The sequence below is a fragment of the Nuphar pumila genome, chromosome 3 (assembly GCF_984573655.1).
Source record: "Nuphar pumila chromosome 3, dmNupPumi1.hap1.1, whole genome shotgun sequence".
Taxonomy (NCBI): Eukaryota; Viridiplantae; Streptophyta; class Magnoliopsida; order Nymphaeales; family Nymphaeaceae; genus Nuphar; species Nuphar pumila.
Genome location: NC_143251.1, coordinates 10,927,648 through 10,943,984, shown reverse-complemented (window position 1 = coordinate 10,943,984; position 16,337 = coordinate 10,927,648). Strand labels below are relative to the sequence as shown.

Here is a 16,337-nt window from a genome sequence, read left to right as displayed (position 1 = left end):
TTCTGTCCACACACCCCACAACAAAATGGGATTGCTAAGCGAAAACATAGGCATATCGTTGAAAGTGCCATGAGTATGCTTCAAGACAGTAATCTTCCCATCAACCTACGGACAAAAGCTTTTCATTTTGTCGTTTATGTGATAAATAGACTGCCTATGGTTGTTCTGGAAAATAAGTCTCCTTATTATTGTCTTTTGGAGCTCACCCTAGTTATCATGATCTGCCTGTCTTTGGATGTGTTTGTTATGTGCATATTAATCAGTCCCTAAGAAACAAGTTTCAGGACAAGGCTCAGAAGTGTAGGTTTGTGGGATACGCAGATGACTACAAAGGATATAGGTGTTATGATCCAACCAACAGGCGCATCAGAATCTCAAGAAATGTTGTCTTTGATGAGAAAATTTTTGATCATGGTACCGACATAATATATATGTCCCCTAACACAACTGAAGTTTACTATCCTTGGCTGAGTTCAGAACTTTTTGCTAGTTCCAATGAAGCTTGTTCTTCAGATTGTGTATAGCGAGAAGAAGAGATGTTTGAGAACACTGGGACATCGGGATCACAGAATGAGGAGGAAGCACCATCATTCGTATCAGGCAGATACAAAGGCATTTCCTATTCTAGACAGAGACCGAAAGCATTAAATCATCCAGATCATGTCTCAGTCACCGATCCTACTCCCTCTCATACTCTTGAGGTCAGAAAATCAAATCACATACTACATCCTATTGACAGGTGGGTCAACTATAACAACTTCTCCTTGGATTTTCAGCTTTTTTTTAACTGCACTCAATAAGGAAGATGAACCCACTATGTACTATCAGGCAGTCACTTCTACCAAATGGGTAGAAGCCATGAATGATGAAATGCAGGCATTGCATGAATGTGGAACCTGGGAAGTTTTTCCCAGACCACCTGACAAAAATGTTGTCGGATGCAAATGGGTCTACAAAATAAAGTATAAGCCAGATGAAACCATTGAACGATACAAGGCAAGACTTGTGGCAAAAGGGTTCACTCAAGAAGCTGGGCAAGACTATGATGAGACCTTCAGTCCGGTGGTGAGAATGGAAACAATTCGAATTATTCTTTCCCTAGCTGTTGAACATGGATGGAAGTTGAGTCAGCTTGATGTGAAAATTGCATTCTTGCATGGAGATTTGAAGGAGGAAGTCTATATGGAACAACCCCCTAGATATCAAGAACACAATTGCAAAACACATGTATGCATGCTAAAGAGAGCTATTTATGGGCTAAAACAAGCATCTCGCTCTTGGTTTGATAGCTTCTTGCTTGAGATTCAAAAACATGGATTTGCTCGTTCCGTGTTGGACCACTCACTATTTATTTTTAGAAGTCAGAATGTGACTACTCTACTATTAATTTATGTTGATGATATCATCATCACAGGGAACTCTGAAGCTCACATCCAAGAAGTAAAAAACTTACTAGGTCAGAGGTTCAAGATGAAAGACCTTGGTGTCCTGCGCTATTTTCTTGGTGTAGAAGTTGATAACCAGGCTCATGGCTTGACACTCACTCAACACAAGTATACCTTGGATGTTCTCAGCAAGGCAGGCATGAAAGACTGCAAACCTCTAGGAACTCCAAGTGTACTTCACCAAAAACTCAGTACTCATGATGGAGATCTGTGTGACGATCCCACCAGGTATCGCAGTCTAATAGGAATGTTGCAGTATCTCACATTCACTCGACCTGATATTGTTTATTCAGTCAATCAAGTGTCTCAGTTTATGCATGCACCATGTACTGGACATATGGAAGTGGTTAAGAGGATACTTAGATATCTGAAAGGGACCGTTGGGGACAAATTGATATATTCACCGCAGTCGTTGGGCAAGAATGAGCGCGAACTTATTGTATACTGTGATGCAGACCGGGCAGGGGATCCCGATGAACGAAGATCTACATCGGGATATTGTGTCTTTATTGGAAGAAATTTAGTCTTTTGGAGTAGCAGAAAACAAAAGGATGTTGCTAGATCAAGCACTGAGGCAGAGTATAGATCTATGACTGCAGCTACTGCCGAAGCCACGTGGGTCAGACATCTCCTAACTGAAGTAGGAGAAATGATTGCTCGTTCTATCTTGTTGTGTGATAATCAAAGTGCTCTCAACATGTCATTCAGTCTAGTTCACCACAGTCGTGCTAAGCATATTGAGATTGACCAACATTTTGTAAGACAAAAAGTTGAAGAAAAAGAGATTGAGCCTAAGTTTGTCAATACTGAAAGACAAGTTGCAGACATATTTACAAAGGGCTTGACAAAAGATCGTTTTTGGATGCTTAAAGACAAGTTGTTCATGATTCAAAACCATGATCAACTTGAGGGGGGGGGGGGTGAAAAAGGTGTTTTAGGTGTTCGGATCCAAACCCGACCCATAACTATCTCTTGTATGTACATTTTGTTACTTTTGTTTCGGGTCTGTATATTATAATAGATCCAAACCCTTGTTGTACATCCAAATATAAATATAAAGTTAGGTCACGATTTCTTTAACACAAAAATCGTGACAGCTGCAGACCCCTCTTGCATTCTCTTCTTTGTTTCTCTCTCTCTCTCTCTCCTTTCTCAATATAGGTACATGTGGAAATTCTAACAACTTTTTGAAGATCCTACACCATATAGACAACTGCTCGGATCCCTCACCTACATGTCCATTACCAGACCCGACATAGTCCATGTGGTTCATGCAGTCAGCCAATTTCAACATGCCCCAATGACTGTGCACATGAGTGCAACGTTAGGGATTATTAGATACATTAAGAACTCAATAAGCAAAGGGATTTTCTTATCTTTATCATCCTCTTTAGATTTTCTTGCTTATACTAATGCTGACTAAGGGAAAAAAGTCCTAATGATAGAATCTCATCTACGGGTTTTTGTGTTTTCTTAAGAGATTCTCTAATTTCGTGAAGATGCAAGAAGCGGTAAAATGTATCTTTGTCCTCAGCTAAAGTTGAATATCATGTGATGGTTGTGACAACAATAGAGCTTGTGTGGCTAATAAGTCTTCTCGAAGACATAGGAGTAATCATCTCAAAACCTTCTAAGATGTGTTACGATAATAAGAGTCTTATCTACATTGTGAGCAACCACACCTTGCATGAGTGAACCAAACACATTGAGATGGATTGTCATTATGTACGCGATAAATATCTGAGAGGAACTATTAAGTTGTCGTATGTTACATCAAAGTACCAACTTACATATTTCTTTACTAAAGCTCTTCCTGCAACTCAGTTTATTTTTTTTCTAACAAACATTCAGTAATTTCACTGTAAGTTTGAGTGGGTGTGTTAATATATGTATGTATATATATATATATATATAATGTTATAAACAATTTTGTAGTAGGTAATGCCTTGCAGGGGCATTTTCATCTTTTCCTTTTATTGTAATAGGTACTGTCCACTAGGGTCATATTTGTATTTTTTATTTCCTTTTATTTTTTCCTTTTTTATCATTGTAAAGGGGCTCTATGGTCGTCTGGACCATAGAGTCATTGGGAGCTCCCTTCTCTCTTGTATCCTATTTAAAGGGGACTTCTTGCCTCTATTGTTTAGTGCTTTTCTTAAGCATTTGCTCTCAATACGATTAATAGTTTTTTATGTTGTGTTTCTCTTTTTGACTTTGAAGTCTTTTGTATGCACTTTGTGCTTGTGTAGTGCCTTAGTGTGTTTGTATTGTCCCTTGTTGGACTTGTAATAGTGCTTGTGCACTTTGTATTTGTATTTCCGCATACTTCATTACAATATTTGCAACTGATAAGGCTGGAATCAGGTAGAGGATGTCTTTACCCACTCACCCATGGAGATTGACCTCAAAACCAAACCAACCAACTTGAGCAATTAATTGAATGTGGTACTTTGTGTACTTTGCAATAGGAAAGCCTGGCTGGTTTATTATTTCATTGTTGGATGATGATAGTGTTAAAGTATATATATATATATATATACTTATTGTTTTTGTATATGTACATATGTATATACATTAATATGTATATATATATCTCTTGGTGTAATATGTAAAACCATTAGGGGTATTTTGGTTATTTCAACATATGTAATTAGGTGTGTCCATTAGGGGCACTTTAGGTATTTCTAGTTTTTTGGTATATAATGTTGTTTAGCTAAAAGCTAAAGGACATTATAGTACTTATCCCATAGAGTAGTTGGGACCTCCCCAATGGCTCTATTTCTAGCCGTTGAGGATTGTCCCAAGGCCCTATGAGGTGGTTATTGTGTATATATAGGGGTTGAACCCCTTTATGAACTCAATGCTTGTTCTCAAGCACTCTCTCAATACATTTTTTATATTTTTTATGATTGTCTCTCTTGCCCATAAGTGGCATTGCATTGTGATTGTATCTTGACCCATAAATGGTCTTCGCTTGTGTATATTGTATTTGCCTATAAGTGGTACTTGTTTGTATTTGCCATATTTCACTACATGGTATCAGAGCTATCAAGCTCTTAGGTTGTAACTTATATGTGAAGATCAAGAGGGTCGTGAGATTGGTGGAGCATTGGTTCGTTGATTTGTTGTCTCAAAAAACCTGCCATCAAACTTCTTCAACACCTCTTGTCTTGTAATCTTCTCATTTTATTTTCTCTCCTTGTCTCTCTATTTCTTTTTCTTCTCTGCTATGGCTGATAGAGAAATTATAACGGTTGTTCCATCAAATTTGATGAAAAAAACTACATGTGGGCTGTAGTGGTAAAAGGAATCCCTGTGGAAAAATGTGGCAGTATGTTGATGGTTCCGCATTGGAACCACAACCATTTCTCACAAGAATGGTTGTTGGATTCGATGGTGAATTTAAGAAAGAGAGCCTTAAGGGAATTGAAAGGAAAAAATCTATGCTTGAATATCAAAAAGCCTATAAAGAGTAAGAAGTGTCATGCCAAGGTTCTTTCCCTCTTTATGGGTAGTATGCATGAAGCTCCGATATTCTTTAATTCGAAGGAGCTAGTGAAACTTGGGAATATGTTAGACAAACATATACTAAAAAAGATGTTGCTCACAAGTGGGATCTTAAAGACAATATATATAGTTGTAAACAAGGTGAGAAAATAGTGAGGAAGTGCTATAGTACCCTCAAAAGATTTGGGATCAATTATATATGGGAGACACCTAATGATGTTGAGGAATGGAAGAAATACAAGCATGAGGAACAATTGTTCCAATTTTTTAGGTCTTAGACCTAAATTTGAACAAGTTTGGGTCAATATCATTCATATGGAAAAACCTCTTCCCTTGCATGAAGTATTGGCTCAAGTATATATGGAGGAGACAATGTTGAAATCCATGTTTGATTCTAAGGAGATCAAGGATAATGTTTTGGCCATGTAAAGACCAGTGCCAATACAATTGTTTATCAACCACCACATTTTTCAAAACCTTATTATGGGAAGCCTAGATATGATAACAACAAAAGAAGAAATATCATAACATGTCATAATTGTGGAGAACCAGGGCACATCAAACCTTATTGTCCCAATTTTAAAGGAAGAGAAGACAAAATGGTGGCATCTGTGGGAACGTCTCATGGAAAAAGAAGTGGAATCAATGAAGATTCAAAATCCATTGGAATCATATTCTCTCAAATCATGGAGGCCCTTCATCCACTAATCAAGAACTCCTCTTCCTCTCTTTTGGGAGTCGCAGTCTCTACATCTTCACCTTTTGTTAAGGTTTCTTGCCTTTTAGATTTTGGAATCTCATTTTATATGACTCCACAAATCTCTTTGCTTTCTGAATGTTAAACTAATTCAACACAAAATAATGTTTTTACCGTTGATGGGTCTTCTCTTAATATAAAAGGCATTGGAAATTTCAAAAGTATTTCAAAATTCTTTGTTCAAAAAATTAGATTTGTCCCAAAATTAAATTTAAACCTTCTCTCTGTTTCTCAAATTACCAACCATGTGTGTAGTGTCTTCTTCCCATCTAAGCAATGTTTGGTACAGGATCTCTGGTCTGAGAAGCTGATTGGGGAAGGACATAGAGGAGACCTCTACTACATGGATTGTATTTTGCTTCCAAAAGATAATTTTTGTTATAATGTTAAAAATATAGACATGGTTTTGTGGCATCAAGGATTAGGACACCCTAGTTTACAAGTTATCTCATGTTTGTAATAAAAAATCTCATTATGAGGATTTCGTTTTTGGCAAAATGAAAACTCTTTCTTTTCCTAAAAGGACCTTCTTCTCTTCTAAATCGTTTAAATTAGTGCACTCGAATGTATGGGGACCTTTCCCTATTTTATCTAAAGGTGGTTACTCATATTATGCGATTTTCGTTGATGATTATACTAGATTTTCTTGGATATACTTTTTTAGGCATAAGTATAAAGTTTTTGAAAATTTTAAAAATAATCTTGTTAAAAAACAATTTAAAACTGAAATTTTTATCTTCTACTCTGACTTTAGGGGAGAGTTTATGTTAAGTGATTTCAAAAATTATTTTGAAAACAATGGGATTTTACACCAAAGATCATGCGCTTATACACCTCAACAAAATGGATTGGCCGAAAGAAAACATGAGACCACTAGAACCCTTTTAATTTCAGAAAATGTTTTAAAACATTTTTGGGTTGAGGCTTGTTTGACTGTTGTGTATCTTATTAATAGACTTCCATCATCTAAGCTTCAAAATATTTTTCCTTATAGAAAACTTTTAAGTCTCTCTTAATTATCTTAGATTAAGTCCTTTTGGGTGCAAGTGTTGTGTTCTTACTGTTAAAACTGCTTTGGGTTGGTTGTTTTATCGTGAATACCGAGAAGGAGGAGGGGAGAAGAGAGGAGAGAGGAGGAGGGATTTTCCTTGGAATCGACAGCCACTTGTTTTCTGTGTTACTGCACTAAACATTATTAGAATAAAATAGGTTTACAATCACTTTTTACAATGGCAAGATTGCCCCTGGTTAGTAATGTATAATACATTATAATGGTAGCATACACGTGCACATGTTCTATATGGATATGGATCCAGTACTGGATCCATATCCGATCTATATTCTAATACCCTATCTCAAGTTGTGCATGGGATTGAACCACTTGCAACTTGTTCTTCAGATACCAAAAGTGGTTACTTGTGAGATCTTTTGTGAACATATCAGCAACTTGGTCTTCTGAAGGCACATAGACCGATTCAATCTCTTTGTCTGCTATCTTTTGTCTGATGAAATGTTGGTCAATCTCAATATGTTTGGTCCGACCGTGATGAACATGATTGAACGCAATTTGTACAACACTTCTATTATCACACATGAGGATTGAACTTGAGATACTCTCTCCCATTTCTGTAAGGAGATGCCTAACCCAGGTTACTTCTGCTGTGGTAGCTGCCATAGATCTATATTCTGCCTCCGTGCTAGACCTTGCCACAACTTTCTGGTTTCTGCTACTCCATGAGATAAGATTGCTTCCAATGAAAACACAGTATCCTGAAACCGACCTCCTTTCATCTGGGTCTCCTGCCCAGTCTGCATCTGTATAGGCCAATATGTCATGTTTCGGTGTTGCCCATGAAGATTGAGCATATTTGAGTCCATCACCCACCGTGCCTTTTAGATATCGGAGAATACGTTTGACGGCATCCATATGACCAGTCTTTGGTTCATGCATAAACTGAGATACTTGATTTACAGAATATACAATATCTGGTCTAGTAAAAGTAAGATACTGTAACATGCCCACTAAACTGCGATACTTGCTTGCATCAGGATACAACTCGCCATCACAAATGCTGAGTTTTTGATTGACAACACTGGGTGTAGGCACAAGTTTGCAATCTGTCATTCCTGCTTTGGCCAAAAGATCAAGAGTGTATTTGTGTTGAGTTAATGACATTTCTCCATCCTGTCTGTCCACCTCTACACCAAGAAAATATCTTAGCTTTCCAAGATCTTTCATCTTGAATCGCATACTCAGCAAAACTTTAATTTGTTGAATATGCTCTGGAGCATTACCAGTGACACTATATCATCAACATATATAAGCAAGAAAACAACAGTGGTTCCATCCCTGTATATGAATAAAGAATGGTCTAGTTGGGAACGAATAAAATCGTGGTTTTGAATCTCTGAGGAGAAGCTTTCAAACCATGACCTGGAGGCTTGCTTTAAACGATACAATGCTCTGGTTAATTTACATACATATGCTTTTGGGTCTCCCTCTGCATAACCTTGAGGTTGCTCCATATAGACCTCTTACTTTTAAGTCCCCATGAAGAAATGCATTTTTGACATCAAGCTGACTAAGGCTCCACCCATGTTCAATAGCCAGGCCGAGGATAATACGAATGATTCCTATTTTCACTACTGGGCTGAAGGTCTCATCATAATCTTCACCATATTCTTGGGTGAAACCTTTGGCAACAAGGCGTGCCTTGTATCGTTCAATGCTCCCATCCGGTTTATATTTAATCTTATACACCCATTTTGAGCCAACAACATTTTTATATGGGGGACGACCAACTGTCTCCCATGTTCGACACTCATGAAGTGCCTCTATTTCCTCATTCATCGCCTCAATCCATTTGTTAGATTGAACAACTTGACAAAACCCAAGTGGTTTTTCATGTATTTCAACCTTGGATAGGAAAATCTGAAAATCCATAGAGAAGTTATCGTAACTTACCCATTTTTCAATTGGATGCCTTATCCTGCTTGATCTTTTTACTTGGTGCCTCTACGTTATTGGGGAATGTCATGTGTTCTCCAACAGGTGCATCTGTTTGCGCTTTGGGTCTTCTGGTGTAGACATTCCCTTTGTATCTCTGAGATTCTGTTTCCGACACCTTATCTGAAACCGTCTCATCATGTATGTTTTCAGGAGCCAAAGTGGTACATTCAGCAGCATGTGAAATAAGTTCAGCACTGAGCCATGGATTATACCAATTATAAGCCATATCACCATGTTCACGATCATAGTTGGCTTTATTTTCTGGAAAGTTATTTCCATCAAAGACAACATTTCTGGAAATTCTGATCTTCTTATTGATGTGGTCATAACACCTGTACCCCTTGTGTTCATCTGCATAACCTACAAACTGGCATATAGAGGCTTTGTCTTGAAATTTGTTTCTCATGGATTTGTCAACATGTACATAACATGTGCATCCAAAAACTCGTAACTCATCATAATTGGGCTGTATACCAAAGAGAACATAATAGGGAGACTGATTTTCAATGATAGGCATAGGAAGACGATTTATCACATGAGTGGTCATGTGAAAAGCTTCTGTCCAAAGGTTGATGGGCAAATTACAACCATGCATCATAATCATTGCACTTTCCACAATATGTCTGTGTTTACGTTCAGCAATTCCATTTTGTTGTAGAGTATACGGGCAAGAAACTCTACGATGTATCCCATTATCTTGGAGGAAATCTAAAAATTCTTTGGAGGAATACTCACCACCTCCATCACATTGGAGAATTTGAATATTTTGGGAGAATCGATTTTTAACATAGGCATGAAAGTGACGAAAAATAAGAAAAACCTTTGATTTGTGTTTCATGAAGAATATCCAGGTAAAACGAGAGAAACTGTCAATAAAAGATACATAATATTTACTTCCAGAAGAAGAAGGATTGGGAGATGGACCCCAAACATCAGAACATATTATCTCAAAAGGAATAGAAGATCTTTTATTTATTTGATAAAAGAGAAGTACATGACTCTTGCAAACTTGACAACTGGAACACATTTTATTCTTTAATGAAAGTGAAACAGACTCTGAAAGAAAACCATTGGACACTAACTTTTCAATAAAAACTTAACTATAATGACCAAGACGAGAATGCCAGATATCTGGCTTATTACATTTGGATAAACTTAGGACGTTTTCAGAGACGTGATCAGACTTGGGCTTCAAGACACTGGAGGCTGGATCTTCATTGAAGACATACATGTTTCCACGTCGCTCTCCTTTAGCGAACATCTCCTTCGTTTGAAGATCCTTGACAAAGACAGAAGTAGGAGTAAATTCCACAAATGAATTGGTAGAGTCAACAAGTTTAGATACAGAGATAATGTTTTTCTTTATATTTGGTGCATGAATAACATCAGATAAAGAAATAGATGACTCAGACAAAGGAATAAGGACATTGCCTATGTTTGAAATAGGGTGGTGAGTCCCATCTCCAGTTACAATATTAGATTTTCCAGAATAGGGAACCAAAGTAGAGAATTTACCTGCATTGCCAGTGACATGAGTCGCTGCCCCAGAGTCAACATACCATATTCCATCATCATTCTGTTTCAAGTTCAAGTTGGCCATCACAGATAAGAGAAGATCCTTAGCATCATCACTGACCCGAAAAGTACATGCAGTTCCTGGTGTAGCAATATTTCTATTATTTTGCGCTCTGTTTCGATTCTGCGGGTTGAACCAACAGTTGGCTTTGATGTGGCCCCGTTTATTACACTGATAGCATGTGGGAACATTCCTTGAAAAACTGGCTGTGGAATTTGGTGTAGGTAGTAGTCCACGTCCACCCTGGATGGCAGTTCCCCTGCCTCTGCCACGTCCTCCTCATGCTCGATCAACTATCATTCCTGTGGCAAGAACCTCATGTGTAGATGATTGTCCAGCTGAAGCATCAGACATGCTCTTCAGAGTCATTTCGTATTGAAGAAGTTTGGCACATAATTCCTCAAAACTGAGTTATGTAGGCAAGCATAATAAGGAGGTCACAAGGACATGATATTATGATCCCAAGGCATTCAATGTTTGTTGCACCTTTTCTTTATTTGATACTGGATATCCAACCATGGCTAATTGGTTCGTAATGCTTTTAACTTGATTTAAGAATTCAATAATGCTCATTGCCCCCTTTCTTAACATCTGAAATTCGCGTTTCAGAAACAACACTTTAGCCTCTGATATCTGAGAATATGTCTGAGCTAAAACCTCCCACAAAACTTTGGATGTGCAATCATCAGGAATGGAAATCAATATCTCTTTAGATAATGTGGAAGTGATGTATGCAACAAGAGCCTGATCGCGCTTCATCCAAGAAACGAATGTAGGATTGCGGATAGTACTCGACAATCCTCCATCTTCTTTGGTTTCAGTTATGATAAATTCTGGAGGTATTGGAGTAGATCCATCCAAGTGGCCTGAAAGGTCTTGACTACGAATAAAAGGTGCAATTTGCCTTTTCCAAGTCAGGTAGTTGTTGGTAGTTAATTTCTACGAAACTAGTTGTCCAAGGAAATTAGAAGAAAGACCCGAATTGCCTGAAGTATCCATTGGTAGTTGGTTGACAACGGGAAGACACGGCTTGCCTGAAGTATTAGTGACTGAAACTGAAATGAAAACACTTGTGGCTGAAGCAACAAGAAGAAAAGAAAAAAAATGACAGTAATGCAAGGTTGAGTAGAAGAGAATAAAGCAGTCTGACAAAACAGTTTTCAGACCAATAGTAACGTGATGTTCAGAACTGTCAGAGAAGGAAAACATAAAATAACGACAGCGTGGGAAAGAAATAGTTGGCGTGATATGGGAATGAAACTGAAAAGAAATCTCAGCGAAAGAAAATAGAAGAAACAGAAGATGACGTTGACAAAAATGAAGTATTTCAGCAATAGAAAGAACAAAAGGACTCGGCTGCTGTTGGAGAACAAAGGGATCAGCTGAAGGGGAGAAAGAGATAAAACAGACGTGACCTGTTTGTAAACTCGACTGAAGGTCGGCTCTTCTGTGAACTCGGCTGTCTGAAGAGGAGAAAATGCAGGTACGGTAGGTCGTGGAGCAGGCCCTTTCACGATCCCTGATGAAGAAACAGGCTCGACTGAAATAGGCCCTTTTCACGTTCCCAATGAGGAGAAAGACTCGGCAGAAGGCTTGGCAGATCGTCACCAATGGGGCAGACTCTTTCACGTTCCGTGACGAAGGTACTTTTACGCCCAGATCAATCGCTGCTTTGATACCATGTTAAAACTGCTTTGAGTTGGCTGTTTTATCGTGAATACCGAGAAGGAGGAGGGGAGAAGAGAGGAGAGAGGAGGAGGGATTTTCCTTGGAATCGGCAACCACTTGTTTTCTGTGTTGATGCACTAAACATCATTAGAATAAAATAGGTTTACAATCACTTTTACAATGGCAAGATTGCCCCTGCTTAGTAATGTATAATACATTATACTGGTAGCATACACGTGCACATGTTCTATATGGATATGGATATGGATCCAGTATTGGATCCATATCCGATCTATATTCTAATACTTACTAACAAAAATGATAAACTCTCCTAAAGCTATACTGTGTCTTTTCTTTGGATATGGGAAAACCTAAATAGAATTTAGATGTTTTTATTTATAAAATGACAAACTCTATATTTCAAGGAATGTTTATTTTTTGGAGAATGAAAGTTTCTTTTAAAATGTGACTAAGAAGAACTCTAAGTATTCTTTTTTATTCGAGATATTACCTCAAAATAGTAATGAGATTTTATTTGAGAATGTTAATGAAGAGCCTCACATAATCTCCAAGATGGTGAGAATATTGAATCTGAAGAACCTAATGTAATTCAATATAGAAGACATGCAAATGATAAACAAGCAAGTGCTCTAGAAAATTATTCCACCTTAGAAACCCAACAACTAGAAGGAGTTAGAAGATCAAATCAAACTTCTAGACCCCCTGATACATTTGTTTCATATGAATCTTTTTCTCCATAATATAGAGCTTGTCTAGCTAATATTTTATCCTACTTTGATCTTCTCATATATAATCAAGCAAAGGAATATCCCGAATGGATATGAATGGAGATTTAGCACTTGAGAAATCTAAGACCTGAGAAATATCTGATTTGCCTAAAGGTAAGAAAACCATAGGTTGCAGATGAGTTTATAAAGTTAAAACTAAGAGTGATGAGACCTTAAAAAGGAACAAGGCCAGGTTAGTTACCAAGGGTTACAAACAAGAATACGTGATAGACTATGATGAAACTTTTGCACCTGTAGCTAGGATGACTTCAATTAGGACCCTTGTAGTTGTTGCCGTTGTTAAAGGTTGGGCTATCTACTAAATGGATGCAAAAAATACTTTTTTAAATGAGGATTTAAAAGAAGAAGTTTATATGAATACACCTCCTAGATATAAAGTTCTTCCTGGTAAGGTGCTTCAATTAAAAACTGCTCTCTATGGTTTAAAATGAACACCCAAAGCCTGGTATGATCGTTTTAGCTCTATTATGTTCAAACTTGGTTTTAACTCTTGCTATACTGATACTGCCATGTTTACTAAGAAATTTGATGCAGAGATTGTTATCCTCCTTTATGTTGATGACATGATCATCACAGGTGAAGACAAACGGGGAGTAAAGTATATTAAATGTATTCTTAAAAACTATTTTGAAATGATTGATCTTGGATTTCTTAGATTTTTTCTAGGAATTGAGGTTATTTATTCTCTTAGGAGATATTTACTTTCTCAAACCAAGTCTGCTAATGATATTATTGACAAGTCAAAATTTACTAATGAAAAAAGGTGGATACCCTTTAAGTTATTATGCCAAAATGAAGATTGATGATGTGATACCTCTCGATGATCCTACTCCATATCATCAAATGATTGACGCCTTAACTTATTTAATTATTACTAGGCCTGATATTGCATATGTGGTTCATACTGCTATCCAGTTCCAACATTCTCTTACCATAGTTCACATGAGTGTTGTGATAAAGATTATTAGATATTTACAAACCTCTACCTCTAGAGGTCTTTTGTTATCCTCCTCTTCTCTTGAGTTGATTGCTTATTCTGACTCAGATTGAGGAAGAGATCCAAATGATCACTGCTCAACTACTGTGTTTTTTGTGTTTTTAGGTGATTCTCTGGTATCGTGGAAATGCAAAAAATAATAGAAAGTATCTTTATCATCTACTGAAGTTGAGTACCGTGCAATGGCTTCTATAACATCGTAGATTAGTTACAAAGATTACTTGAAGATATGAGCGTGCATATGCAATCACCCAGAAGGTTATGCTGTGATAATAAAAGTACCATCTACATAGCCGGCAATCACACGTTTCATGAGCGTACCAAACATATTGAAATGGATTGCTACTATATTCGTGAAGAGTACCTGAAGAAGACCATAATCCTACCTTATGTAGCATTGGAATTTTAGTTGGACGACTTCTTTACAAAAGCTCTTTCTTCTTCTTGCTTAACAAACTTTCGATGATTACACCGTAAGTTTGAGGGGAGTGTTAAAGTATGTATATATATATATATGCATGCTAACATATATATACTTATTGTTTTGTATATGTATATATTTCTTGATATAATATATAAAACCCATTAGGGGTATTTTGGTCATTTCAGCATATATAATTAGGTGTATCCATTAGGGGCACTTTAGGTATTTCTATTTGTTGGTATATAATGTCCTTTAACTAAAAGTTGTTCGGGATGGTCCCAAGGACTCTATTTGTAGCTGTTGTGGATGGTCCCAAGGCCCTATGAGATGGTTGTTGTGTATAATATATATATATATATATGTGTGTGTGTGTGTGTGTGTGTGTCACATGGGTGCGGTGGTGTGACACTTTCAAAAAACTTGGGTGCGGGGGTATGGAGGTGCGGCAAAAATATATATATATATATATAGTCCAAAAGTTGGACATAAATGACCCTAGGTGCGGTCGATGCACCCAGGGTCATAGGTTGACAGCACCCGCGTGGCATCGACGCGGGTGCGGCACCCAGTTGGTCGAGTCCCTGTGACATATATATATATATATATATATATATATATATATATATATAGGGGTTGAACCCCTTTGTAAACTCAATGCTTGTTCTCAAGTACTCTCTCAATACATTCTTTATATTTTTTATGATTGTCTCTCTTGCCCAATAGTGGCATTGCATTGTGATTGTATCTTGACCCATAAGTGGTCTTCTCTTGTGTATGTTGTACTTGCCCATAAGTGACACTTGTTTTTATTTGCCATATTTCATTACAGATAGCTTTGATGCAAGCTTTCAACTTTTATATGTGCACATGCAATAGATGAGTGTGTAATTTGTTTGTTATTTTGATACTTTTTTGTTATGACATGAATTCAATATTTATTTGTCAGGTGTCACATGTTACTCTGGTCACATGCTTATTCATAGTTTTTTTTTTCTTAAATTTTGCTGTAGGTGTTTTGGACTTTATCCTCAACTTCCCTGGCTACCACCGTTGGAAATTTACTGATGTTCTTAGAAACATGCTGAAGGTTCTCGTTAGTCTGGCATGGGTTATCATCCTACCTCTTTGCTATATAAGTTCACTGAGAAATTCTCCACCTTTTATAAAAGAACTGCCGGCATGGCTTCGTGAAACAAAGGATGTACCACCATTATATATCTTGGCCGTGATAATATACTTGCTTCCAAATCTACTGGCAGGAATCTTTTTCATATTCCCTATGCTCCGACGATGGATAGAGAACTCGGATTGGCACATCATAAGATTTCTTTTGTGGTGGTCACAGGTATAAATCTTTGCGCTTTATGAATGTGCGTGCATGGTGGTGAACATGCACACACATGCAAAATAGAAGCCTTTCTCTTTATTTTTTCATTTCATTCATTTTGTGATGGATTAACTGGCATGAGGCAGTGCCTATGATATCATGACTCAAAATAATTGCTGATTGGTGTGTAATCTAATTATTAACATCCATTGAGAAAGAAAAGGAGAAAAGAAAAGAACAATCTATAACTTGTCTGATGTAGGCCAATTTTGGTAATGGGTAGCTGGGGAATAAGTAAAAGAAATCATCATATTTTTGCAAAACTAAATCGTGAATCTTGTTGTTATAGAAGTTGTTTGAGAAATCTGCATCTTTTTGTTCTAATCTCAAGCCCTCAATTTGAGTGTCACCGCAGGGTCATCCAAGCAAGAACTAATATTTAAAAGATCACCAACTCAGATGGTGATGTAGTGGACTCAAATCAGCAGTGATGTCCACAAATGTGTTGGAAAACCTATTTTAACCTAGCGAGGAGGATTTATGAGATGATTGCAAATTTTCCTGATTATTGCGAGCCTTTGTTGAGTCTTCATTTTCTTACATCCTAGTTGGTTTTTTAAACAATCAGGACTTGACTGAAAATAGGCCCAAATCACACAAGTATTTCAAGTTCACATTAACTGGAGGTATTGTATATGAAGTGACAGGCAATTAGGGTTCTTACTAAGAAATGTTAGTCCAATTAGAAAGGGTGTTAATATTTATTGGAAGTTAAAATCTACTGAAAAGTCTCATTTTTCTAATATTTCTCTCCTAT

General features: G+C 37.2%; 1 protein-coding gene across 1 annotated transcript in view; it reads left to right on the top strand.

Annotated features, from left to right (window-relative positions):
* LOC149841942 (callose synthase 5-like) overlaps positions 1-16,337 on the top strand; it is an 83,535-nt gene that overhangs the window by 20,360 nt on the left and 46,838 nt on the right. The window contains exon 15 of the mRNA XM_090000554.1: positions 15,204-15,538. Coding sequence (XP_089856680.1) covers positions 15,204-15,538 — 335 coding nt within the window. The remainder of the gene's footprint in view (positions 1-15,203; positions 15,539-16,337) is intronic.